Source organism: Brassica rapa, chromosome A02, assembly GCF_000309985.2.
Source record: "Brassica rapa cultivar Chiifu-401-42 chromosome A02, CAAS_Brap_v3.01, whole genome shotgun sequence".
In the NCBI taxonomy this organism is placed as follows: domain Eukaryota; kingdom Viridiplantae; phylum Streptophyta; class Magnoliopsida; order Brassicales; family Brassicaceae; genus Brassica; species Brassica rapa.
This window is the reverse complement of record NC_024796.2, coordinates 23,598,484-23,624,888: the sequence shown is the minus strand read 5'-3', so window position 1 is coordinate 23,624,888 and position 26,405 is coordinate 23,598,484. Positions and strand designations below refer to the sequence as shown.

Genomic DNA, 26,405 nt, shown 5'->3' with positions numbered 1-26,405 from the left:
ACCTTCAATCTTCCCTATAAGATTTGGAGTTTGGTTATATATTGATGCAACATGGGCCCCATGTGTTTAAGAAGGTAAAATCAAATGCTTAGATTTTTGTCGCATAAAGTTACAGTTTTTATTACATCTCGTGTCTACTCCACAAGTAGCCATGTTGGTTCCACTGCTTCTTCGAACTCATGGACCACCGTAGTCTCTGCTCTGGCTCAGTCCGGTGGTACTGGCGCGTTACACGCTGCTGTCGAGTTGCTCAACCACGGCGACAAGCCAGATGATGCTTCTTCTGCGCTGGTTCACTTGCTCCGCGTCTCCGGAAACCATGGCTACGTTTCTTTGTGCCGGCAGCTTCACGGGTACATCGTGAAACATGGGTTTGTCTCAGAAACGCGTCTTTCCAACTCCCTGATGAGATTTTACAAGACGAGTGACTCGCTGGAAAATGCTCACAAACTGTTCGACGAAATGCCTGAACCAGATGTCATCTCTTGGAACTCGTTGGTTTCTGGTTACGTTCAATCCGGAAGGTTGCAGGAAGGACTCTGTTTGTTTCTCGACCTTGAGAGATCTAATGTTTTCCCTAACGAGTTCTCTTTTACAGCCGCTTTAGCTGCTTGTGCTCGGCTGAAAATCTCGTGGCTTGGAGCCTGTATCCACTCGAAGATTGTGAAACTCGGCATGGAGAAAGGCAATGTTGTGGTGGGTAATTGTCTGATCGACATGTATGGCAAGTGTGGTTACATGGATGATGCAGTGTTAGTGTTTCAACACATGGAAGAAAAAGACACTGTTTCTTGGAATGCTATCGTTGCTTCCTGCTCAAGGAACCGTAAGCTCGAGCTGGGACTTTGGTTTTTCCATCAGATGCCAAATCCAGACACTGTAACATACAACGAGCTCATAGACGCTTTTGTCAAGTGTGGAGATTTCAACAGTGCTTTTCAGATTCTGTCGTGTATGCCAAACCCTAATTCATCTTCATGGAACACAATATTGACAGGGTATGTCAACAGTGAGCAATCAAGAGAAGCTACTCAGTTTTTCACCAAAATGCACTCGTCCGGGGTCAGATTCGACGAGTACAGCTTGTCAATAGTTCTGGCAGTCATTGCTGTTCTCGCTGTGGTTCCATGGGGAAGTCTCATCCATTCTTGTGGTCTCAAGCTTGGTCTAGACTCTAGAGTTGTTGTCGCGAGTGCTCTGATAGATATGTATTCTAAATGCGGAATGTTGAAGCAAGCTGAGCTGATGTTTTGGACGATGCCTAGAAAGAACCTGATTGCTTGGAATGCTATGATCTATGGTTACGCTCGTAATGGCGATTCAACCGAGGCTATCAACCTCTTCCACCAGTTGAAACAAGAAAGATTCTTAAAACCTGATGGAATCACATTCTTGAATCTCTTAGCTGTGTGTTCTCATTGTGAAGTTCCAATGGAGCTCACGCTTGGCTACTTTGAGATGATGGTTAACGAGTATGGGATCAAACCACGTGTAGAGCATTGTTGTTCCCTTATCAGAGCTATGGCGCAGAGAGGAGATATTTGGCAGGCGAAGAAGGTGGTTCAAGAATTCGGTTTTGGGTTTGATGGTGTAGCTTGGAGGGCGTTGCTTGGTGCTTGCAGTGCTGGAAAGGATCTGAAAGCGGCAAAAGCTGTGGCCGCTAAGATGGTTGTGTTAGGGGACGTTGATGAAGATGAGTACGTATATATAGTGATGTCGAATCTGTATGCTTACCATGAGATATGGAGAGAGGTTAGTCAAATTAGGAAGATTATGAGAGAGAAGGGGGTGGAGAAAGAAGTTGGCTCTAGCTGGATTCAAGAGCAAAATGTTGCAATACAACTCTAGTATTTTTTGAGTTTTGAGCTTTTGGTTACGTAAACACAATGTTAAACTAGTTATGGAATCAAACATGGCTAGAAACTGAGGAGAAATAGTATTACATAATTTTATTCATGAATTTTAAAACAAGAGTTTAGCCACACAAAAATATCAACTTATTGTGTCTCTAACTTTTAGAGAAGAAGCTTGCCTCCCTTGATAGTAATGTAATGCTCTTCATGAATGTATCAAGTCACCTTGGGACTGAAAGACCCATCTCTACACAAGTAAAACAGAAAGAGAAATAACGATTAGGGCAGAAACAGAAGACTTGGTCTTTTTTATAACGAAGAGAGAAAAAGGCAGATGCTTTCCACTTAACGATTCTATGGTAAGTCTTTACAACGTGAATCAGATAAAACAGAACAGTAGCCAAGCAATCTCATCTAAAACAGCTTCCTAAATGTAATTATCACCAAAGCATTGACGACAAGACCCACCTTTAAAAACAAGTGCAAATAGTCTCACGTGCCATCGATTCCATCTGGGACAAAGAGAACTTATACAAATTACTACAGTAGTGTTGCCACTCTTATACACACACACATCATGAATTAATTTTCCTAAAATTGCATTTCATATACAGAGAAAAGCAAGAAACACAAAGCCAATCTGACACGTTTAAAAAGTTACCCTCTTCAAAGGTTTGCATTCCTAAAGGCTAAAACTTGTCTTCTAACATTTTATCTGGATTACTAGAACTAAGAAAAGGTTCGTACTTGATAAAGATGCAAGGATCCCACATGGTAACGGTGAAAATTATGTGCCTGCATGAATTAAGTACTCATAATTAGACAGACACAATGGCACTCAATCTTACAACTAGTTGTTAAGACTTAAGAGTCAATCTTCCTACTTGTGAAGAGTCAAACAGTAAATCTATCAACACTAGATTTTGCAACAATTTCGCCAAGCAAGAAAAGTCATAAAGCCAAGAGTTGACGCAGAAAGGGAATAAACATAAAGTAATCACTAACAGAGCCTTGCAACACTTCACATAACAGATCAAAAAAATTTATCTATTAAGTATGATCGATCATTTGCAATCTAGTATTCTCACATGTAAGGATCTTAGGAAGATATGATCCGTTTCTAAGTCTAACTACTAAGGTAAAACTGCTGTGTAGCAATGAAAAATGTGCAAAGTATCAAGCTTTAAGGTCACATAAGCAAACAATTTCTACAGCGAGTATTACAGATTATAAGGACACAAAGAAAGGAAGGATCAAATGTAGATAAAGGGAAGCAACTCACAAGCAAAATAAGCAGGAAAAGAGTATCAAAGGTCGGGAGAGGTGCAGCAGAGAGTACCCTGAGAGAGAGCTCGGCTGTTTCTTGAAGTCACGCTAAGGCACGACGTCAGCCTAGCAGCCGCCACCGTGCTGTGAAGCGGCAAAAGCGACTGAGCACAACCAAGCTCCGATGGACACCTAACGAAATGGAAGCAGATTCATTGAATTTGTAAAACGGAGCGTGTCTAATTGATTTTGATAATGAGCAGACCTGGAGAAGGAGAATCGGGGAGAAGCGGCGGGTTTAGACGGGATTCGAAACCCGGCGGACGAAGATCCGGGGCCGATTGGAGATTTGTGGAGAGAAGATCTGATGGCGGATCTGAGAGAGGAGACGGAGGATCTGTTGATGAATCTGTTGCAAGCAGAAGCCATTTTGTAAATGAAAGCCGGGAAAGTGAGTTTCGATCGTCTTCTTCCTCCTAGAGAGAGATTTACAGGGTTTAGGGTTTGAGAGATTTATTAACATTAATGGGCTTAACCCCAAGCCCATTTACTTAAAGGGGGAAAAAGTCTACTTCGACCTAACAATTTTCTACAGAGTTTCGTACGATAATTACTAAGGAATTTTTTTAATCTAACTTATATTTAAAAATAAATTTTATTAAATATTATAGATTTTACTATTTTCTTAATAATATTTAGGGACAATTTGCTCTATATTCATAACAGAGGAAAAATTAAGAATATAGCCATGCTACAGTTTTTCTTGGGAGATGAGAAAATTTGCACACAAATATGACTAAAATCTCCTTTTAAGCGCGTGCGCGTGATGTTGACACTCCAAAACTAAATTTGTCATATTATACTACATACCATATAGTATCGTCACACAGAAAAGTTAAATAGTTGCGAGGTTGAGTTTGATCTATTTAGTAGTTGTACTATACATGATTATGACATAGTATAGTACTATAAGCAAAGTAATGTATAGAAAAAAAAACAAAAGTGGTGGACATGCAAGATAAATAAACAACCTATACTAAACAATAGTGTAATTTCCTATCATCTGCTGCACTAGTCAAGTCAAGCAAAACAAAAACACGCAATCTATGGAACACAATAAGGCCAACACACGCACATGATAGTTTCATATATTATGTGACGATACTATACATAATTACGACATAGTATAATAGTATAATCAAGTAGCGTGTAAAAAGAAGGAGGGAGGGAGGGAGTGGGAGGAAGGGAGGGAGAGAGAAGGAGGGAGGGAGGGAGGAACTGGGAAAGTAGTTGTAAAACTACCTTTCTATTCTATATTTATTATATAGAATAGAACATAACAAAATATTGCATTCTAATTTGAACTGATAATTTTTCAAATGTGATGGATGTAAGAATACATAAGAATTGAATCACCAGATCATTAATCACTTGAATGTTTCTCTAATATAAAAAACCTAACAAAAACACTTTGAAAAAGAAATTATGTTGTATTCTATGATTCCTACTAAAATAGAATAGTATATTGTAATAGTAACTGTTTATCTTCTTCAAAAAATTTCATTTCTCTGGCAATTAAAGTTAGACGAACAGTTTGATAATCAACCTTCTGTATCGATCATTGCTGCATTCTAGTTACACGAACAAAACCACCGCCGAGCTCGAGCTCCGTTTACCACCATTCTTGGAGCTGTCGTCATTTCTACTTTTTCTTAGCGATGTTTTCTCATTATTTCATTCTTAAGATGAGTATATATGATGTGCATACGGTTCAGTTTCATTTGTAATTCTTACAAAAACGAGTTAAAAAAAAATCATTTATCTAATAAAACACACGCGCAGGATAGTTTTGTCATTAATACATAATATATAGAGAATACTATAGCCATCAACTTGTTATGGGTATAGACTCAATATTTTTTCTGTTATGTACATGGTCCCTAATTTCCCTAATATTTAATATAGATTTGATATATATTAAATAAATTTGTACAAAACTAATAAAAATGATATAAAATTATATTATTATCAAAATTTAACCTAAACAATATTTATAAAATTTGTAGATATATAAGAAACTAATGATCTTACGATTAAATATTTAAATTTTTAAAAAAATTGGAGAAATTTTTGAAAAATTTAGCAATACAAATTATATAATTATACAAAAATAATAATATTTCGAAATTTGAAATGTTATATATAAATATATTTATTTTATATATGATGTATGAGATATTACCATATTTAAAAAAAGTTTACCAAAAAGAAATATCAATATTGAATGTAATATATGAATTATTACCATATTCTAATAAGTTTGTCAAAAATATAAATCAACATTAAATGAAATTATTCATGTCATATTTTTCTGAAAGACATGTCATCAATTTCAGTAGCCATATCATATTTGTTTTGTTAAATTGATTGTAGAAAGGACATGTGGCAAAATCACTTCACAAATATATTCTAGAGGATTACGATCCGAACTTGCTTACAATTCAGAAAACTACACAAATTTTCTAGAAAACGCTTAAATCTACTTAACTGTAATTAAAAAAAAAAATTAGTAACTAAGATTCGGCTGGCTAAACATGACATGTCACTATTAATCAATTTAGTGTTGAACTATGACCGAGTGGAAGTCATATTTAGCACGGATCACTTGTTCGGTTTAATAGAAATTGTTAGAACTGAAATATGTATTTTTCGCGAAGATAATGAAGTTTTGGCTAATGTTATCCATCCAATAATGTTTTTCACAGAATGCTACTCCCTTTGTTTGAAATTATATAATATTTTGATTGAATGTATAAAAATAAAATATACTCTTCCGTCTCTGAATAAGTGTCACTTTGACATTTTTCACACAGATTAAGAAAGTCACGAAAATATATGTAAGTTGTTATTAATTATACCCCTCTAACAAATAGTATTTGAGAGAAATAAAATTATTTATAAAATCAATGCAGTTATCAATTAATTTTTAGCTAAAAGTACGTATAGTTTGCATTCGAATTGTAAAATGACACTTTTTGTGTAACAAGAAAAAATGTTAGAATTACACTTATTATGACACAGAGAAAGTATGTATTTTCCTAAAATATCATTAAAAATATGAATTAAAACTAATTCAACAAATCATTTAAAAAAATTATAAAATATCACTGATCAGATAGTTTTTAATAAAACTAAAATTACTATAAAATATCAAAACATCATGCATTTCATGAAACATTAAAAACTCTTTGCAACATCATATGTTGTGGAACTGATTAATCACCTTTCAAAATTCAACTTCATCTAATTATTGAATATTCAAGTTAATTAAACTATAAACACAAAGAAAAATAATCTCGCCATCATCGTGGAGGACCTTTTTTACAATTCAGTATATATTTATTGAGGCTAACAAAATTAACCTTCATGATCTAATCATGTAAAGTTAAATGCATGCATTATTCTGTCAAGTGTTAGTTTTGTGAGTACAATATAATAAAAGTCATAATCACTTGTTAAAACTCAAATTTCGGTTTTATATTTATAATACAAACTGACCAGTTCCAATAAACACAACAAAGGTATTGGTTAATTGACTTATAAATTATAGTCCCTATACATTAGCATCTTCCAACTTATCTAATCCAATATAAAATTAAAAAAAAACAAATGGCAAATAGAATAAGACCATGATTATCAATTTATCATTATTGGTGTGACACAACATTTATTTATAAGCAGAATATCAAAATGTCAGCAGAAGATTCTTATCCTAACACTTTATTAAATACCACCATAGTTGTCACTAATTAATCAAGTTTAACATTTGCTGCTACCTTCAATTAATCAAATAAGAGGCGGTTTGGACGGCATGCAATAATGCTCAGCCACGTAATATGGGACCCATAGTCACTTGCTCTTCCCTATATAAACTAGAGTCCACACAAAGCCCAAGGACCAGAAAAAAAGAGCTAAATTAACCACAGTCTTCGAGTAAAAAAAACATGGTGAAGATCGAAGTTGGAAGTGTGAGTGACTCGTTCAGTGTTGCATCTCTAAAGGCTTACTTGTCTGAGTTTATCGCAACTCTTATCTTTGTATTCGCTGGCGTTGGCTAAGCTATTGCCTTTGGCAAACTGACTTCCGATGCCGCGCGCCTTGGACCCAGCTGGTCTTGTGGCTATTGCGGTGGCTCACGCGTTTGCCTTATTTGTTGGGGTTTCCATTGCGGCTAACATCTCTGGTGGCCACCTTAACCCTGCCGTGACTCTCGGTCTTGCCGTTGGCGGAAACATAACACTGATCACGGGTTTCTTATACTGGATCGCTCAGTGTCTTGGCTCCATCGTTGCTTGCCTTCTCCTTGTCTATGTTACCAACGGCGAGGTACGTTACGTACTACCAGCGTAGAACTGGTTAATTTTGTTTCCCGGTTCGCTTCGGTTTTGATCAATTTTTAGGTTACTACTTGCTAGGACGTTTTTGAGACAGAAGTCACAGAACATATTTCGTTGTCGGTTTGGTTAGAAATTTCTGGTCTAGTTTAATTAGGTACAATTAAGGATTTATTGCTTGTTTTTGGTTTCCTTCGGTTTGAATAGTAAAATCATGTTTTCAGGTCAGTTTTTTTTCATGCAGAAAATGGACAAATTTTTATTTAGTATAAAAAAATAAATCTATTATATTAAAAGAGAAGTCATGACTTCATTCATGTGTGATATTTTAAAATAGATTGTCTACTAGAAAATTAGCTAAATAATTGTATAACAGTTTTACTTTAGAAAATTGAGCCTTTAATTGTATGTATACATCACGTGGCTCATTATATGTAAACAATTGCATAACAATTGTTTTGCAAGGTGGTTATACTTACCGTATTTCATACAAACAGTTAGGACCAATTTTCATATCTATACTATTAAAGCAGAATCCCTCCTAGGACTCTGCCCCTGCTTTTTCAGTATATTTACAACCAAATGCCACTGCCTTTTTTTTTCTTTTTTTTTTAACGAAAATCGTCCATATTTATTGACCAATCAGAAGCAACTATTTTAAAATCCAATTACAGCAACATTAAAACCAAAACAGACTCGACCGAATCACAACAACTTTAAGCCCAATCTAATAAAGCCCATTTCGGATGTAACATAAACCAATCTAATAAAACTCAGAACAAACCCTATATCCAAATACCATAAAATTTGAATTTTTTTTCATGAATTTTAAAAATATAGTATTTACATTGTACTACCACCATAATGAAACCATCAATTTAAATATCAATTTTGAACAATAGTTAATACAGTATATATACAATTTATCAATTAGTGGATCTATAAAGAATAAAAAATGTATTTTTAGTTGAATTAAACTTTTAAACAGCGACTAATTCCAATATCCCTTGCAAACCAAATCTTTCCCCCGATTATATAGCTTAACTCATTTAATTATTGAAATCGATTCAATAGATTAGAAAGAATATTCTGATTTTTAACTACTTGGTCATTAATCGATACAATTTATTTCTACTAAAGAAAATATTTGCTAGAAGATTATGCAAGTTATACCTGATATCACGGTGCAAAGGATTCAATTAATAAACTTAACGTGAGCACACCCACCGAATATTATGAAGCTTTCAAAATGGTAACAATATCAACAATAAATTATATCAATTTATAGTTAGCAAATCTGGTGGGATACGATTTGGAGTTGGCCCTAAGGTTTCGTAATAACCTAAGCATCTCTCCCTTTAACCTCTACATATTATAAATATCCAAGACTATCTTCCTATTGAATCCACTATCGTCAAAAAGTCTACTGTCAAAGACACCTATGGCTTCTAACATGCAAATCCAAAAGCGAAAGCTTCTAAGGAGAACGTGACATGCATTAACGATTTGAAGCCCTGGAAGAATATTTGGTCATGGACGAGCTCAGTTACGACCGGCAGGAATTAGAAGCTGATCTTCAGCGTGACACTCCAAAACTTACGGATGAGCAAAAGAAGATTTTTGATGAAATTACTGATGCTGTTATTACGAAAAAAGGAGGCGTCTTTTTTGTCTATGGATTTGGTGGTACAGGCAAAACTTTCTTATGGAGATTGCTTTCTGCAGCAGTACGTGTCAGGGGCGAAGTATGTCTGAATGTTGCCTCAAGTGGTATAGCTTCCCTATTGCTACAGGGAGGAAGGACTGCACATTCTCGATTTGGAATTCCTATAAATCCAGATGAATTCTCCACTTGCTCACTTACAAAAGGAACTGATAAAGCAGAGCTGGTAAAAGCAGCGTCCCTTATAATTTGGGATGAAGCTCCAATGATGAGTAAACACTGTTTTGAATCATTGGATAGGAGTATGTTAGACATTGTTGGAGACAATGATAAGAGACCTTTTGGTGGCAAAGTTGTCGTATTTGGTGGAGACTTTAGACAAGTATTGCCTGTCATTCATGGAGCTGGAAGGGCTGAGATCGTTATGGCTGCTCTTAATTCATCTTATCTTTGGAAGCATGTAAAAGTTTTGCAATTAACCAAGAATATGCGGCTACTGTCAAATAATCTATCTACTGAAGAGGCAAAAGAATTGCAAGAGTTTTCACAATGGATATTAGACATTGGAGATGGAAAGATTGGTGATGGAAATGATGGGGAAGCTCTTATCGACATTCCAGAAGAGTTCTTAATTCTTGATGCTGATGATCCAGTGGAAGCTATAAGCGCAGCAGTATATGGAGATGCTACTTCTTTACACCAGAAGGACCCAAAGTTTTTTCAAGAGAGAGCTATACTGTGTCCTACTAACGAGGATGTGAACATTATTAATCAACATATGCTGGATAAGCTTGATGGTTACTTACGATTCCTTGAACTTTACATGAATTATTTTGTTAGATGTTTGGTTTTTGGTCACTAGAGTAACACTTTACTGTTTTAATGCAGGAGAGGAAAGAATATACTTAAGCTCTGATTCTATCGACGCTTCTGATAAGTTTTCTGTTAATGACCAAGCTCTCACTCCAGATTTCTTAAACAGAATTAAAGCATCAGGATTGCCAAATCATATTCTGCGACTGAAAGTTGGTTGTCCAGTGATGTTGCTAAGAAACATAGATCCTACTGGGGGATTGATGAATGGAACGCGTCTTCAGATTACAGAAATGTATGACTTCATGATAAAGGCCAAAGTTATTACAGGGGAAAAGGTTGGCCGAACTGTGTTAATTCCTAGGCTTTCAATAACTCCTTCAGATAAAAAGATGCCATTCAAGATGAGGAGGAGACAACTGCCTATTGGTGTGGCATTTGCTATTACCATCAACAAAAGTCAAGGCCAAACTTTGTCTGAAGTTGGTATTTATCTACCAAGGCCTGTTTTCTCTCATGGACAACTATATGTGGCTGTTTCCAGAGTCACTTCTAAGAAAGGCTTGAAGATATTGATTGTTGACAGCGAAGGCAAACCTCAACGTCAAACAAAAAATGTGGTCTTTAGAGAGATTTTTGACAATCTATGATTTCAGACTATTTGTTTTGTCTTTTATAACTTTGTTGGAACGTGGATTTATATACAGTTTATGGTTCTATGTTTAGCTACCATTTTATATAAATAAGTCTCTCTTATAATATTATTCGAACTTTTGGAAAAGTTCGATACATGCAGAGATTAAAATATTTTTGCTTTGTGATGAGGAACGATGATTTTGATGAGCCTCTAGAAAGCCCCAGGAACAAACAAAGAATGTTTCAAGCTATATGTGTTGTATAAGACAACATCTACAAGAGAATTTGAACTTTAGTAAAAGTTCTTAAGGAATACGGTAATAAATATATTTTCCACTATTTCAAATAATAACAAACAAATCAATCAAACTCCGGCTTCCATCCTAACTACCGATAATCACATCCAATCCTAAATTATAGAACATTATAAATGAGGAATATTAACTTACTGATTAAATGCACTGAAGAAAGTTATCTTAATAGTCGCTGTCATCAATTTGCTTCTTAATTTCCATTTGGATGTACCATGTAATACGCATATTTTCCTGTCAAAAGAACATAATATAACAGTAAGTTACTATATATTTAAATTCTGGTAAAGTATAAAAAGATACTTATCTTTTTGGGTGGTAGTATTGGTTCATGTTCAATCCCTTCCTATCTGCAAGCCGAATCACACTATCAATATTCCTTACTCATTCAACCACCTAGAAACTGCAACTAAAGCAAATCACTTAATATTGAGTTACTTATTGTCTAATACAAAGCAATCACATACCATTAAGAAATTTTAGATAAGGGGGTTATAAGAATTATCAGGCTTTTTTTATCTTCTTAGCATTACTAACCTTTCTTTGTAAGACGCAAGTGTAATGCTACACTTTTAATAAACTTACTAGGTTAAGACCCGCCCCTTGGGCGGGATGAATATTATATATAAATTATTTTTAAGTATTATATTTTTTACATATGATGAAATAATAAATATATATTGAATAATAAAAAAATTAGTAACTATCACGTATGTAATTAAATTGGTACAAATACTTAAATAAATTTTATTAATCGAGACAAACACTTTTTCTAATTTATATGTTATAAAATTAAGTTTACATGATATTAACATAGATATAAAGTATATTTTTAATATTGACATCTGCTAAAAAATATTTTATACTCATATTGTTTTTTGATCGTTTGTATTTCTTTATAACAAAAATTTTAAATAAGTGATAACAATAAAAAAATTATGGGATGTTTAATAGTTTTAGTAATTTATAATTTTAAAAACATTCAATGCAAATTTTAAAATCTAAATATTAAGTTGTCAATAATTGTTCAAAATATTTATCAAAAAAATTCAAAGCAAATTCGAAATTAAAATACTTATGTATTTTATATGTAATATAAAATTTATTTTTAAAAAATATTAATATACATATATATAGCATTTATTAAATGAGACTTCCTACTTATGTAATTTCATAATCATTTGTATCTTGTTATAACATAAATTTTAAACCATGGATCACAAAAATTTCAATGTGAGATTTTTAACAACTTTAGTCATTTATATTCGTTTTTAAAAATTCAAAATATAGCATATACGAAAAAATCTAAATTTTTATTATATAGTTAACATGGTTGTTTAATTTATTTTAATTTAGTTATTGTTTTTAAAATGATAGAGAATAGAGTAATTTTTATGAAATCTTTATTATTCAAAATCATTAACTGTCATATATATTTTAGCCACATTAGGTAATTCCGTGATTTTTATTTAAGGAAACAATGAAGAACATTTATGATTAGTTTATGGTTAGTTTAATAAAAATCTTATTATATATTTATATGGACCAACATATTTTTCTAAGAATTCTAAGAATGATTGTGGTGATGACATGTGGCTACAAAAATATATTGTAATGCTTCTCTTTTAATATATAGGGGATTTCTTCAGCTAATTGTATCACCACGGAGCAGCACCACCATTACATCTGAACTCAGATTATATGTCTGATTTAACTGCAAAAAACAACAAGAAAACATGGCGATGGTAACCATATATTATCCTAAATGACTTTCTAAAATTTAATCAAAAGCTTCTGTGAAATCAGAGAGTTTATCAAATATTATATGAAAAGCTTTGATAATGGTTACCTTTGTTCGATTCTTCAGATGTGTTAAAGTCCCCAACATTTGATACGGTTGATCTTCTTCTGTGACATAATTTCAGATCTAAGAAACTCTTCATCTGTGAAAACTAAACCTTTTACATAAGGATCTGTGACAAAAAAAAAAAAAACTTCAACTCTTCGTAAGAGAAATCAAAACAAACTGATTACTAATAAATACCTTTCGATTTCTTATTTCTGAAGTTGTCTTTCTCAAATATATGTTGTATAACTTTGAATAGCACCATCAATTTCAATCTGATTGTTCGTCGGCCAAGAAGAGACGACCGTTTCTAGATCTCTCCTTTTTTTTTCCCTTTCCTTTTCTATTTTTTTTTTAACTTGGAAATTAATAAACGGTTACTTTTGATAAGTGGCCGAATAGTCAATGGTTAGATTTAAAAGGCCCAATTCGTTTAAAATGAACTTAATTGAACTTATAACAAATTGAAATTAGAAATTGAACTTAATTAAAAAATTTCAAGGCCCAATTCGTTTAAATGGTTAGAATAATAACAAACTGAACTTAATTAAAAATTAATTTTATCTATATTATTTCGTTAATTCAATAATTATTTCATTAATTCAAGAAACTATATATTTAAAATCAGAATTTAATAAATATTCTCTAATTTTAAAAATGCATAAAATAAAAAATTTGTAATTAATTATAAAATTAATCATAGAAGACTTATTAATTTTGATGTAATAGCATTATTTTAGTTTGACCAACAACACATATAAAAAAACACATTTTAAAATAATTTATAAAGTGCATATATGTAATTTTTTTAAATGGACAATCCCGCGCTTTGAAAGCGCGGGTCAAAATCTAGTGATATGTTTAAAGTAGTTATTTTATTTAATCTTTCGTTAATGTTAAAGGCTTAAAGCACAAGCCATTGTCCAATCTTTTGTCCCCAATGCATACAACTCATTAATGTGAATATGAAATATGTATTTTATAATTACTTTGACATACATGTTTGTTAATATATTTTCTTATATCTTACATTAAAGTTTGATGTATTTTATAAATCACAGTGGGTTACAAATCATGTTTATAACCATTATAGTATTCTCATAAAAATCGTCCAAGATATGACTAAACAATTTGAAATATATAAATTTATCTTTTTTGACAAATAAATTAATTATTTTCTAACAATATTTCAAAATATACAAAATAAATACAGATTGTATAACCACCTTGCAAAATAGTGAGTGATGGGTACACAATATACAAAATAATAATTTCAGATTGTCTTTCCTAAATTAAAGCAAAATATTTGAAAATTTTAACCGTATTACTTGAGTAAAAATCTTAATAATTTGTGCCAGAGTATTCAAAATTTTGTTAACATATTCGTAAATAGATTCCCGCATATCCTAATTATACACTATTTTCAATATTTAAAGGATATAATCAAACTAACAAAAACCTAAGCTAAACAATATCAATATATGACTCAAAAAAAAAGAATATATGTCGGTAAAACGGGTTAACATTAGCAAACTATATAATAAATGTATAATTAACATGTATTTCATTAAAACTAATACTATAAAATCTTTGTCACTACTTTAATCATGATATCTTTTCATTTTAAATATAATTTATGTATTATATTTTAAAATTCTAATAAATCTGTTGAAAAGTATTTTAATAATATCTTAATTTTCAAAACGTTCATGTAAACATTTTCACTAATTTCATAAGTAGCAATGAACTATTATTATGCATTAATATATATATATATATGTATAATGAAAAATTTAAAAATTTATCCTATTTTTATTTACTTTATAATAATAATCATCATGTTAAATACTATTATTATATTGAAGTAAACATGGTAAATATAAAATATTTATGTTAAAAGTATAATACGATGACAGAACGGTTTAGCATTAGCAAATTATATAATGCATGTCTAAACATTAACATATCTTTGACTTTTGTATACAATAATATATTATCTAAAATGAATAAGCGTAAAAAATATTGGTAAAAAGAAATCTAACTTTGAAAGGCGTGTCAGAATTAAGCATAAATTAAATACAAAACAATTTTCAAATATGTTTTTTCATGTAATTTTTTTAATAACTAAATGCAAATACAATAAGATAAATATATAATAAGAAGTGACAAATACATTCTGATTATTTATAACATGTAAATTAAAAAAACTATTGTATTTGAAATAATTATATAAGTATATAATTAACGTTAAAAATGTATACCTATAATGATCTAAAAGAAATATCTATGTATATAAAATCGAAAAAAAACATCCTCGCAGTTCAGAATCTAGTAACTAATTAATTTCACAGCTGATTTGTATAGTTCAAAGCGTGACTATCAAATTATTTAGCTAGGCTCATACGAAGTTTGTTAGCTCAGTAAGAAAAACACGATACCAAACAAGTTGAAACTAATTCGTTATGTAATATATTGGTTAAATTTGGTTTGTTAAGCTATAGACTATAGTCATTACTGATAACTCGTGCGTAGAGTATTAATTTCTTATGAAAATATTATTACACTGGTAGCTGGTTTACAAATGTCAATGAGTTTTTGTTTTCACGGTTTGCTACAGAGCGTACCAACCCACGGAGTCGGAGCCGGTTTGGGAGCACTCGAAGGTATCGTGATGGAGATCGTTGTGACATTTGCTTTGGTCTATACCGTTTACGCCACCGCTGCTGATCCAAAGAAGGGATCGCTCGGAACCATCGCTCCGATCGCTATTGATTTCATCGTTGGTGCCAATATCCTCGCTGCTGGTCCATTCAGCGGTGGCTCAATGAACCCAGCAAGGTCGTTCGGACCAGCTGTTGTCAGTGGAGACTTGTCACAAATCTGGATCTATTGGGTGGGTCCACTCGTTGGTGGTGGACTTGCTGGACTAATCTACGGTGATGTGTTCATTGGTTCTTACCAAGAGGTTGAAACCCGTGAGATCCGAGTTTGATTAACCGGATTTGTGATTTCTTGATGTTTGCTTTGATTTTGTGTTTGTTGTGTATGTTTGATGTCCATGCATGCCTGCGTCTCTACAAGATTGCATGTAGAGAAAAAAGTTATCTTAAAAAAAGAAGAAGTTATCTTGTTAATAATAAGAAATATGTATATTTTCCACTTTATATGGCAAAACTGAATCAGCTAAATAATTCATCATCACTAATCTTGGAAGAAACATGAACATACCATTCATCATCCTTGATTATATACAATTGTAATTATGCATTATGGATTATATACCATTCATCATAGTTATAGATGTGTACCCTTGTAATTATGCATTATGGATTATTTTATGTATTTCAGTAATTTTGTAATTATATTTGTTATATCTTGTTAGTTTTTTTTTACAATTTTCTGATGTATTAATCTTTGGTTGTGGTTTAATCATTTTCAATATTAATTTTCCAAAGCTCAAGTTTTATGACTAAAAAATGAAAAGGTTATGTCAGACTCACTCCTTATTTTATTTTTAGTTAACCTGTAATGGAGTTATGTATTTATACAAATTTTCACTAAATCCATCATATTCGCCCTTTTTATTTTCTTTTGCAAGTCTGGGTTCGGTGCAACAAAACAAAATTCAATTACTTGCAAGTCAAGCTTGTTGTTACTGCCATCATGGTCACTTGTACTTGTTTCTCGACCATGGTTGATAAAAGGTTTGGACTTATAATGATGATAAATTGACTTTCATTACATTTAAACGAAGCTACATATGTAATTTGTAAAACATTTGTTATTTGTCTTTTTCTTCTTCTTACTGATATGACCTTCTTTTTATCTGGGACATTTGAGAACAGCCACTTTATTACAAACTTGATTAACAACAATAGATTTCATGAATGAATTCAGATAATAAGTGGAAACTAAGAAGCTTTGGAATGCTTGACGGACCGGTTTTTGTAAAATATATAATTTTGTGTAAATTTTCTTTATGTTAAGTTGGGGTCGAGTGTTTGGATTGCCGTTGGTTATTCGGTACCGGATGAGGCATCAGTTGAATGGGTCACAGCTAAAGCTTGGAATGCTTGAGTGGTCTCTCTGGCTTCTTCAGCCAATATGACAGAAGCATGATTTGTGGACGCCATGTTTTTTTTTTCTCTTTTGAGATATTGTAAGGACGTAGTTACTTCGTATGCTTGACTGTGGATGCTTTTATATTGTTTTGTGTCTGTGGTGCTGTGTTTTATTATTCAAACGGAGATATATGTTTTTACTGCGGTTAATTGAAGATTTCAATATTCTTGCTAATAATTGACAGCTTGAATTTTAGCCGTAATTATAGTATTCGAATATGGGAACAAAATTATTTTTGAGTATATGGTTTGAGGCGTAGTTGATGTTGTTGGGGTGATTGCTAATAATCCGGTTAATCTTGATACCTTCGTTTGTTGATATGGAAATAATATTGAGTAAGATAATCTTGGCCTATAGGGCCATTTATTTATAGTAAATATATTTTACCAAATTTAAGGCCAACAGTTAAGGCTTTAGTTATTTTGTATTTCAATTAGACCAACAACAGAATTTGAGTAATTGTTATCTAATATCGTGTGAATGAATGCTTCACTTGAGGTCGGACTTGTATATATTATTATATAAGTGAGTGCTTAGATGCACGTTGGTAAATTATTCTTTTTATAAGTGCTTAGATGCACGTTAGTAGTGTTTATTCTTGGGGGATTCTATTTGTTTATGAGTTTTTTAGTAAGCATATGGTAATAAATTAAGATGTTCTGGATATATTGGACCATTGAAACATAATATATGTGGGTCACAGACTCCAAAATGAAGCCATCAAGCTTTACAAACCTTTGTAAAACTGAGTATTGATTTCATCAGAGTATTAGAAGGAAAAACGATAGAAAAGAGGGAGTCTGAGTATTTTGAAAATTTGATGCGGAGTGCACTCTATTACGATATCCTTGTCGAAGCTAAAAATTCTTCAGGAACACATTGGCTGCTTTCCCTGCAATGAAAGTGATAAAGTCAGTATTAGAAATAAAAACAAAACTGAGATATCACACCATCTAAACCTACTTAATGCTAGTCTTTGCGTCTCGAAGGCCCTTGAAGATCTCTTTCTAGACAATATTGGTTACTGCATCCACACCGTCTAAATCAGAGGTATCGTCTAATATCCTAAGCCCCTCCGGTGTTGTTACTCGTGATAGCGCCACATACAACTGGCTGTGAGCGAAGACTGTCCTAGGAAGATATAAAGCACCTTGATTCAAACTCTGTCTTTAACTTTTATTGATTGTCATCGCATAGCAAAGACGCAGCGGATATTGACGGCGACATAACGTGAAAGGATGCATGGTGTCAAGAGGAGAGAGCTGTATCCGAGGGACCAATATTCCCAGTCATGATCTTTTGTTATGATATATTATATGTTAAGTAAAATGATATGAAACGTAAACATATCGAATTTAATTGTCTGAACTGTTGGTCTTTGTCTTTTTATTGTAGCGAAGGGTTTACACATCAAAAATGAATACTCAAGTAATATTAATAGAATAATATTCCATTTCAAGCAGTATTTCAGTGATCCAAATATGAATAAAAATCTTAAATACAGAACAACTGGAAAACGTGATAAGCTCGTCTGTAACCAAATATAAAATAACCAAGATTCAAAGATTAAGTGGTCAATAAAACATGGATAAAAAAAACACATGCGTAAGCATTACTGAAAGCGGAAAATACTGCACAACTTCAAGTTTCCAATCCTCTCCACCCATGCCGTACGTGCCTTCTTCTTAATTCCCGAGGATCCTTGCACCTGACTGATACCACCAGTCTCCACCTTAACACGAACCGAGATGGCACCACTGTTGTCGTCTCCATTGTCATCATCACCTCCCAATTCAGATCAAAATAACCAATTAATATATACCGTGAAGCTAACTGACCGTAATTTAGTACATGGAACTTACATTGGCAACAAACTGAGGGAGCGGCATACGGTCACCTTCACTAAGGATGCAGGAGATCGTAAAAATTTGATGGTTTTCAGTGAAGTTGTATGCACTGACCTTGACCTGGAACTTGTAGGTTTTACCCTCCATGTCTGCAACAGATGGAGGTGCCGGAGTGTCCCACGGGTTCACACCATCACCAGCATGAGGAAGCAACCGTTGAATGCAATCTCATGAGTAAAATTTCAAGACGAAGATGCATGACAGGCAGAGTAAAAACATACCAAAAGATGGCAAGCTTCATAGGCTCTCATATTATGCAGTTTTGTCATAACCCCATCAAAACAAACAAAGAGGCCTTCAACATTTTCATCTGCAATGGACATCTCCACCCGATACCTAGCAGTCAGTTAACACGTATCAAAACTCAAAGTTGACTATGTGTGTGGACACAAACGCCAATGAAAGTAAATACGGTGTGAACAAATTGAACATACATCAGTCTTCAGAACACCAACAGCATTAGTATTATTACAATCCAGACATGTGAAAGCCGAGACAGTGCGTTGGAGCTTCTTGGTACAGTTGGAGCAAGAAACGTAGCACCATCCCTTGTCCAGCTTGATACCAGTGACCTTCTCGGTGCAGATGAAATCAATCTCCTACATTCGTAAATCAGCAGCATCAAACTTTTAACTTTAATTCATTCTATACTCAAATAAAATATATGGTTGGAACACCTGAGAGGAAGCAGAATTGACAAATTCATTGAGATCAGCTATGCTCAGGGATTCCACCTTGTCGTAGCCCTTAAGCCCAGTGTCTTGGGCAACCAGCCTGTAGAAGTCTCCCCTGCGATGGTTTCCTTGTCAAAATATATGCGTGTGCCTGAAGTGGCATTCAGAAACAGATGACCTGAAAAATAAAAATGCTTTTAATGTACTGAGAATACTTAAAAGGAGACTATGTGATGTTAAGCTCAAGTAATTACCTCCCACAATTTTGGGGTTGATACTGGTTGCAACCAGAACCCTTGGATCACCTCCCATTGATTCAAGTTGATTGTGGAGCTTGACAGGCTGTGAGTCGAACATACTCATAGTGACCGAAACATCACTGATAACACGTACATAAGAAAAGTGATAAAAAAATGTAATATTTTTTCAAATAGAAAACCAGTATTAAAATCTAAATGGATCAATATGGAAGAATTAGCTACTTATCCATTTTAATGGTTGCCATCAAATGGTTCTTGTCATGTGGAGGGTCGGTGACAGTGCTCTTCGCAGCAGTTATCTCACCGATAATGTCTGTGGAATGATAATTATTAGATAACTAAACAAAATAGACAAATTTACAGGTAAGAGCAGTACCTGGAAGCTGAGTGTTTGTGTTGGCAAGACCAAGCAGCTCGTGAACCGGAAAGATCGGAATAGCCGGTTCGGTTATCTCATCAAAACATGTTGAATCGCTGAAACGAACCATCATAGAGGAGTCCGACAGTCGGTAATTCTGATTACATCGGGTCACATCAAAACCGGCTAGGGAATATAGTGAACCCACCTTCAGATTAGGCATGTGAATTGCAAGCCGGTTCACATTCACCGTCGCCGGCATCATGGTCGACTAAACAAAAAATGATAAGAAAATCCTGTAATAAAGATTCAACACGACGGACGGTTCTGAAGAAAATATTAAAAACAATCACTAATCAGTTCTGAAGATCTAAACATGAATTGTTGGTAGAAGGATTAAAGACGGTTGAGACATTTAAATTAAAAAACCAAAGTACTTATGAACTCAGGCAAAGGTTCAGAACAAACCTGGGAATCAAGCAGAAACATATCGACTCCCATGAGTTCGCTACCCCATCGGAGGTTCATGGACTCCAAGAAGCGGAGCAACCGGACTTGAATGGTGGAGGAGCATCGTCCGGTCTTCAGATCGAAAAGGATGATCGCTGCTTTAGCCATATTCAGGATATAAGTTTCATCGAGTGACGGAGACAAAATCTATACGAAAACCCTAATACAAATTGAAATAATGTAAGGCCCAGATCCAATTAAAAAACCAACGTAAGACAAAGTTTAATGAAACACAGTGTTTGGTTTTTTAATGAAACGCAGTGTAATTTGGCTTTGGACACGTGTCGACTCCTGACGAATCCATTTAGTGACGTGGCTCGCTGTAGAAAGAGAGAGTCTCTTCTTTATGTTATTAGATATAGTTAGTACATTCATGTTCTTGTGTTTTAAAAAAAACATTCATGTTCCTAAAAGGGTAAAATAACATCTCAGAATTTTGCTTAAGAATTAAAAGCTAAAGACATGATTAAAACCTTTTGATTCATATGATTAAGACACATCTGAACATCTCTTGGTTAATTTCAAAACAAATGTGTATATGGGGGATTGAGTAAATTGAAAAAAAAAACAAAAAATAAATTGGCAATCATGTAAGTATAATAAATATAAACAAAAATTGTAAGTTGAATTGCTTGTTAAACAAGTGAGAGTTCAAAAAGGTGGAGAATAGGAATAAATTTAAAGAAATAAAAAATAGACCAAACATAGAAAAACGACATCATTTATAATATCAAAAGCTGTTTTGAGAGGCTTCTCTTCCCGCTTACTTTCAGATTCTCGGGAGCTCAATCTGCTAGGAAACAAGGCTCTCTACTGGGACAACGATGATTGTAAGAAATCACTTTGTTCGATCAATTCTTAGTCTCCCTCTCACTCTCTCTGATTAACTATGTACTTTGTTTTTTTTTTGGTAAAACTATGTACTTTGTTTTGTTAGAGAAGACGAAAATAAAAGTTTAATCAACCATTAATTATAGAGAAAATTTAGGTCGCGAACTCAGGGGTTTGATTGATTTTGAATCGTATGCAAAATTAATCTAGTTTCATAATCAAGAAGATCGAGATTGTTTCAAGTTTTGGGGGAAATCTAGTTTCCTAATCGGAATATGGAGCAGGGAGTTTTGCTTGAAAGTTTCTAATATGGAAGATTGATAGTTCATTACAATGCGAGATTCTAGGTTTTCAGTTTTGCTTGAGATCTAGTTCCCTATAACTGATTACAGTGGAGAGAAAACCTGAGGTTCTCCGTTTCGATTTTTGCTTGAAATCCTAATCTGGAAGATCAACTATTCAGTACAGTGGAGACAGAGAATAAGTTTTTTTTTTCTTGGAAAATCTAGTTTCTTAGTCTGGAAGATCGATAATCCATTACAATGAGACTTTTTTTTGCCTAAAGATGTTTGTGGAGGATGAGTGTTGAAAAAAAAATCCACTTTAGTATTAACACAAACAGTCTCTTCTTCGTGTACATAGACTATTTTCAATGGGGTTCCACTTGTATAAGAAATCATAAGTGTTCTTAATAAATTTCACATGATGGAAAAATTTACTCTTAGAAACATTTTATGAGTTTCCAATTGTATACTTGGAGACACATTAGACTTGCCACACACATTTCATGCGTCTAAAGACATTAACACCCTTTAACTAGACCAAACTTCACTTCTCATTCCTCTTCTCTCGTAACTCATTATCAAACCTCACAAATTCATCTTTTTTTCCTAACTCAATTATACTTTCTCAAATACTTAAACCCTAATACTGAGAGTTTCAAAAAAAAAATCAAGAGAGGATCGATGGGTGTGATAATGAGACCAGAGGTTGTAATGAAATCAATCGTGGATGAGCTCATGAGTCGCTGTGGATGAGCTCCGGATTCATCGTGGGCGAGCTCGGGATCCGCTGTGGGTGAGCTCGGAATTCAGCGACCGTTTTACCGCGCCAATCTCTATTCCTAGAAAAACTCCAGATTTGCTAATCGTCTCACACGATGTTTGCTTTGATCATGTGTTGTAGTAGAATCAATTGTTACGGTTTCGATTCAAAAAGTCAGATTTAGAACTTTTAGTTAAAAGTTAATAAATTTGTTGTTATTAGAAAATGAAAAGAATGAATATTCGATGGGGAGACTACACAAAGAAACTTTGGTGTTATTGGTTTATATATTTTGATTGATTTAGAAATCTATATAGTATTTATAAATCCAAGTAAAATATGCAAATCCGGAGGTTTTCTCTTGGATTTGAGTCTTTGTATTTTTAACTAAAATATCCAAACAAATCCATTCAAATCCATTATAAAATCAAATATATTAGTAAATCCGTACGATTGAATAACACTTGATTTGATATAGAATTTTTGAATCATTAAACCAATAACACCTGATTTTAATACAGATTTGAAAATCACAGAACCAATAATTTAGTTCGGATTTTCAAATCCATTAAAATACAACAACCAATAACCCCTACTTTAGTTATAAGTAAACCAGTACACCAACCTCATACGGAAATAAATTATGCATTTAATGCAAATTCTAACAAACTCTTCTAACTAAATTACTTTTACCGTTGCTTTACTAAAATAAGAAAGGGACATTTTCGTCTCTAACATATCGATCCGTACAGGAAAGTGTCCTAAATGCATAATGTGTCTTTAATTGTAAAGAGAAAACACAATGTGTCCTTTTTGGTAACGCTCTCTTAATACAAACAGTCTCTTCTTCATGTACATAGAACATTTTCAATGGGTTCCACTTGTATAAGAAATCATAAGTGTTCTCAATAAATTTCACATGATGGGAGAAAATTTTGAAGATACCCAATATGCCATGGACCACATATCATGTTTGTTTACACGGTATAAACTTTGACAATCATATACAGTTTATCAATTTGCACAAAAAAAGTACACATTATCCCCATATACTTCTTACTAGAAGGTTAATAAGTACTAATACCAAACAAATTTAGTGTCATTCCTTTCTTTGATTGAATCCACACTACCCACGACACAACTTTAATCACCCAAACATAGTGTAAATATGATTGAATTAGCAACTCTTTTTGGAGAAACTTAAGGGTAATATTTATGGTTTCCCCTTTGATGTTTGTTTGCGAAGAATTTAAATTGAACATAATAGTTTATAAACTACTATTTGTATAAGAAACTAAAAGGAATGTAAACTAAAGAAATAATAAAATCCACGCCAATAACTTTTTTTTTAACGCTGATTTATTACGATCTTACAGTTATGATATTGGAAAGATTACATAGACGATTCGACAACCGGCAATACTACCTGCCTTATGAAGACCTATGACTAACTGCATCACCTGAGCCGTCCTATGAAGATCCACGCCTGGTCAGATTTACTTGCACCATGTTGAAGATCCCTTGCAAGCCTTTTCCTCTGTAGTCTGCATAATTGTTTAATAAACCGCTTTCTCCGGTACTTGAAACCTGGATTTCCTGTAATCTGCAATAAATTGCATAGTCTGGGATTCGAACCCCAGACCTGGGTGTAGAAGCCTTTAAACCTTAACCAATAGGCTACGGTGCTTCCACAATGCAGTTAAGGGTAATTGAACCCAACACCTCTAGCACTGATAATTTCTCTTAGAACCACTAGGCTAAAGTCACTTTTTTAAAATAAAATAATCCACGCCAATAACTTAAATGAGATATTTTGAATGAGTTTCTCATGTGTATAGATAAGCATTTCTTTTTGACCAAAAAAAAAAAAAAGATAAGCATTTCTTATTTATATCTTTGTTGCGATACTCTTCTTCAGTCTTTCCAATAAGGTTGGATCTTTGAGCCGCTTAAAACCGGTTGGACAATCTCTTTTGTTTTATGTTTAGGCTCTATTCTACAAACTGTTAGAAATGCTAGCGTTGAGCATCAATAATTGTTCCTCTCTATAGAATATAATTTCTTTCAGCATCAATTATTGTTCTTCACTTTTGTCTTTTGCTGAAGAACACTTAAAATGATTAGGAGAAGGCTTAGATAACCTTAGTATTCTGCCTTTTCGCACAGGAGGCAGAAGATCTGCTTGAGTTTTTTTTTTAATCTTATGTGATGTGGCCGCAACTTCTAGCAAGACGAGATGCTGAGATCAAGGCTTTCACCAAGAAGACGAGGGATAGCTATGTGAATATGGCTGCAAAAAACTGGACTACCCTATTACTTTGTATCCAAGTATTTAAATTTATTTGAATTTCCTGATAAAACTGAATCATCCGAATATTTTTGTCTGAAATATTTAAATTGATCTAAAAATCCAAAGTGCGATACTGAACCGAAAAATAAATCCACAACGGAACCAGAACTGTAAACCCAGAAAATTGGATCCTAACAAAAAATGGGTTAATAATTTGTGTCTTGATTAGTATGACCCAAGAACCATGACTTGTTTGAACTGCATTTCTAGTTTTTTCTTACATCGAACAGCTATTCTATTATTCAACTTAAGGTAGTCTGGATAACCAGACCGGAATAGAACAACCAATGTAATAAAACTCCATATGAAATGATTTCGCAGACTTAGCTAAAGAATCAGAACTGCATTTGTAGTTAATGCCCAAAATCAAAAGACTAAATATGTTTAATGTGAATCAAAACTCATTTGGAGAAATATGGACATTTTAGGTAAAATTAAGTTTTTTTATTAAAAGAAAAAATATAGAAATGATCATGTTTTAATAGTATAGGTGCGCTCTCAACATTATTTTTATCCAAATAAATTTACAGTTGGATCATATTTATTCCAAATGTTTTGCATGAACAAAGTAGATATTTTTTTTTTGGACAACTAAAACAAAGTAGAGATAGAAGAACTGCTTAAAAACTAATTTTTTATAATAAATAAATAAACATCTGGAAAAATAATCTATACTATTATTTTAGAACTGGATTTGCTTATGTGTCATATTCTCCATGATTTTAGGTATTTGACTTATTGTATAATTAAAACAAATATTATATTAATAATATTAGATTGTATTTTATATTATCTAATTGCTTGTATAGATATATTGTTGTTATCTGGAAAATTTTTTTTTATTATAAAACATTAAGATATATAAAAAATATAATTAAATATGAATTAATCAAAAATATTTGTATAAAATATTTGTAATATATAAGTGCTTTTAAAAGTTAATCACAATAATAAACATGATTTTAGGTATTTGACTTATTATATAAATTTTTTTTTTCTATTAATAATATTAGATTATATTTTTATATTACCAAATTTATTATAAATTAATATGAAAAATTATCAAAAAGAAAATATTATTTTTATATTACCAAATTGATTATAAACTAATATGATAAATTATCAAAATAAAAAAAAAGATGATTCTTATATATATGTGTTGCTATCTTGAAAATAATATTTTCTATTATAAAAGATTAAGACATAAAACAATCTCTACAATATTATTTGAGAAGTCAGTTTCCTATGTGTTGTTCTCACGTTAAGTCTCATAATGGTTGATTACACTGATACCCTTAATGAATTAAAAATATAACATTTTAAATACTATTATATATATTTTTAATTAAGTTTCATTTTTATAATTTTCAAACAAACATATATATATATATATATAATAAAAAGGAATTTTTTTATAAATTTAAAAAAATGAATTGAAAAAATATATGTAATATAATATGATTTCATAAAAAAAGGAAAGTTCACAAATTTTTCTTAGATGATTACATAAAATAATTAAGTAACATAAACTGATATATGTTTAATTGACTAAAAATAGTTTACAATT

General features: G+C 32.6%; 5 protein-coding genes and 1 long non-coding RNA gene across 23 annotated transcripts; 3 read left to right on the top strand and 3 right to left on the bottom strand.

Moving 5' to 3' along the window:
- The first annotated feature begins 23 nt into the window (after positions 1 to 23).
- LOC103853813 (putative pentatricopeptide repeat-containing protein At5g47460) lies at positions 24 to 1,971 on the top strand. Its single transcript, XM_009130721.3, has one exon. It carries the CDS (start codon positions 85 to 87, stop codon positions 1,846 to 1,848), a length of 1,764 nt encoding a protein of 587 aa, XP_009128969.1. The 5' UTR covers positions 24 to 84; the 3' UTR covers positions 1,849 to 1,971.
- On the bottom strand, positions 1,820 to 3,661 carry LOC103853814. 9 transcript variants are annotated; one of them, XR_630376.3, is made up of 5 exons: positions 3,385 to 3,645; positions 3,136 to 3,311; positions 2,601 to 2,648; positions 2,322 to 2,365; positions 1,902 to 2,100 (listed from the first exon to the last, which is right to left on the bottom strand). XR_630376.3 is itself a non-coding variant. In XM_009130724.3 (4 exons), the coding sequence occupies exons 1-3, from the start codon at positions 3,546 to 3,548 to the stop codon at positions 2,346 to 2,348; spliced, it is 303 nt and encodes a 100-aa protein (XP_009128972.1). In that variant the 5' UTR covers positions 3,549 to 3,661; the 3' UTR covers positions 1,902 to 2,100; positions 2,322 to 2,345. The 9 variants fall into 9 exon arrangements, 4 of the variants coding, with proteins under 4 accessions (XP_009128970.1, XP_009128971.1, XP_009128972.1 ...); XR_004454781.1 differs by having other exon boundaries at positions 1,904 to 2,100; positions 3,193 to 3,311; positions 3,385 to 3,654; XR_004454780.1 differs by lacking the exon at positions 2,601 to 2,648 and having other exon boundaries at positions 2,322 to 2,380; positions 3,385 to 3,647.
- A 1,707-nt stretch (positions 3,662 to 5,368) lies between these two features.
- On the top strand, positions 5,369 to 21,188 carry LOC103853812 (aquaporin TIP2-3). The gene is made up of 2 exons (XM_009130720.3): positions 5,369 to 7,505; positions 15,400 to 21,188. The coding sequence occupies exons 1-2, from the start codon at positions 7,266 to 7,268 to the stop codon at positions 15,772 to 15,774; spliced, it is 615 nt and encodes a 204-aa protein (XP_009128968.2). The 5' UTR covers positions 5,369 to 7,265; the 3' UTR covers positions 15,775 to 21,188.
- LOC117131664 (ATP-dependent DNA helicase PIF2-like) lies at positions 7,493 to 10,209 on the top strand. The gene has a single exon (XM_033283795.1). It carries the CDS (start codon positions 9,046 to 9,048, stop codon positions 10,036 to 10,038), a length of 993 nt encoding a protein of 330 aa, XP_033139686.1. The 5' UTR covers positions 7,493 to 9,045; the 3' UTR covers positions 10,039 to 10,209.
- LOC103853811 lies at positions 12,519 to 13,146 on the bottom strand. The gene is made up of 3 exons (XR_004454832.1): positions 12,981 to 13,146; positions 12,786 to 12,909; positions 12,519 to 12,650 (listed from the first exon to the last, which is right to left on the bottom strand). It is a non-coding gene; the product is annotated as an uncharacterized LOC103853811 (long non-coding RNA).
- Positions 18,415 to 26,323, bottom strand: LOC103853810. Of its 10 annotated transcripts, none has more exons than XR_004454757.1 (7): positions 20,572 to 20,793; positions 20,122 to 20,374; positions 19,968 to 20,058; positions 19,740 to 19,864; positions 19,246 to 19,663; positions 19,033 to 19,147; positions 18,415 to 18,900 (listed from the first exon to the last, which is right to left on the bottom strand). XR_004454757.1 is itself a non-coding variant. In XM_009130777.3 (6 exons), the coding sequence occupies exons 1-5, from the start codon at positions 20,719 to 20,721 to the stop codon at positions 19,533 to 19,535; spliced, it is 750 nt and encodes a 249-aa protein (XP_009129025.3). In that variant the 5' UTR covers positions 20,722 to 20,793; the 3' UTR covers positions 18,415 to 19,410; positions 19,489 to 19,532. The 10 variants fall into 10 exon arrangements, 2 of the variants coding, with proteins under 2 accessions (XP_009129025.3, XP_033139701.1); XR_004454760.1 differs by having other exon boundaries at positions 18,415 to 19,147; positions 19,246 to 19,410; positions 19,489 to 19,663; XR_004454758.1 differs by having other exon boundaries at positions 18,415 to 18,689; positions 18,763 to 19,663.
- Positions 26,324 to 26,405: the final 82 nt, after the last annotated feature.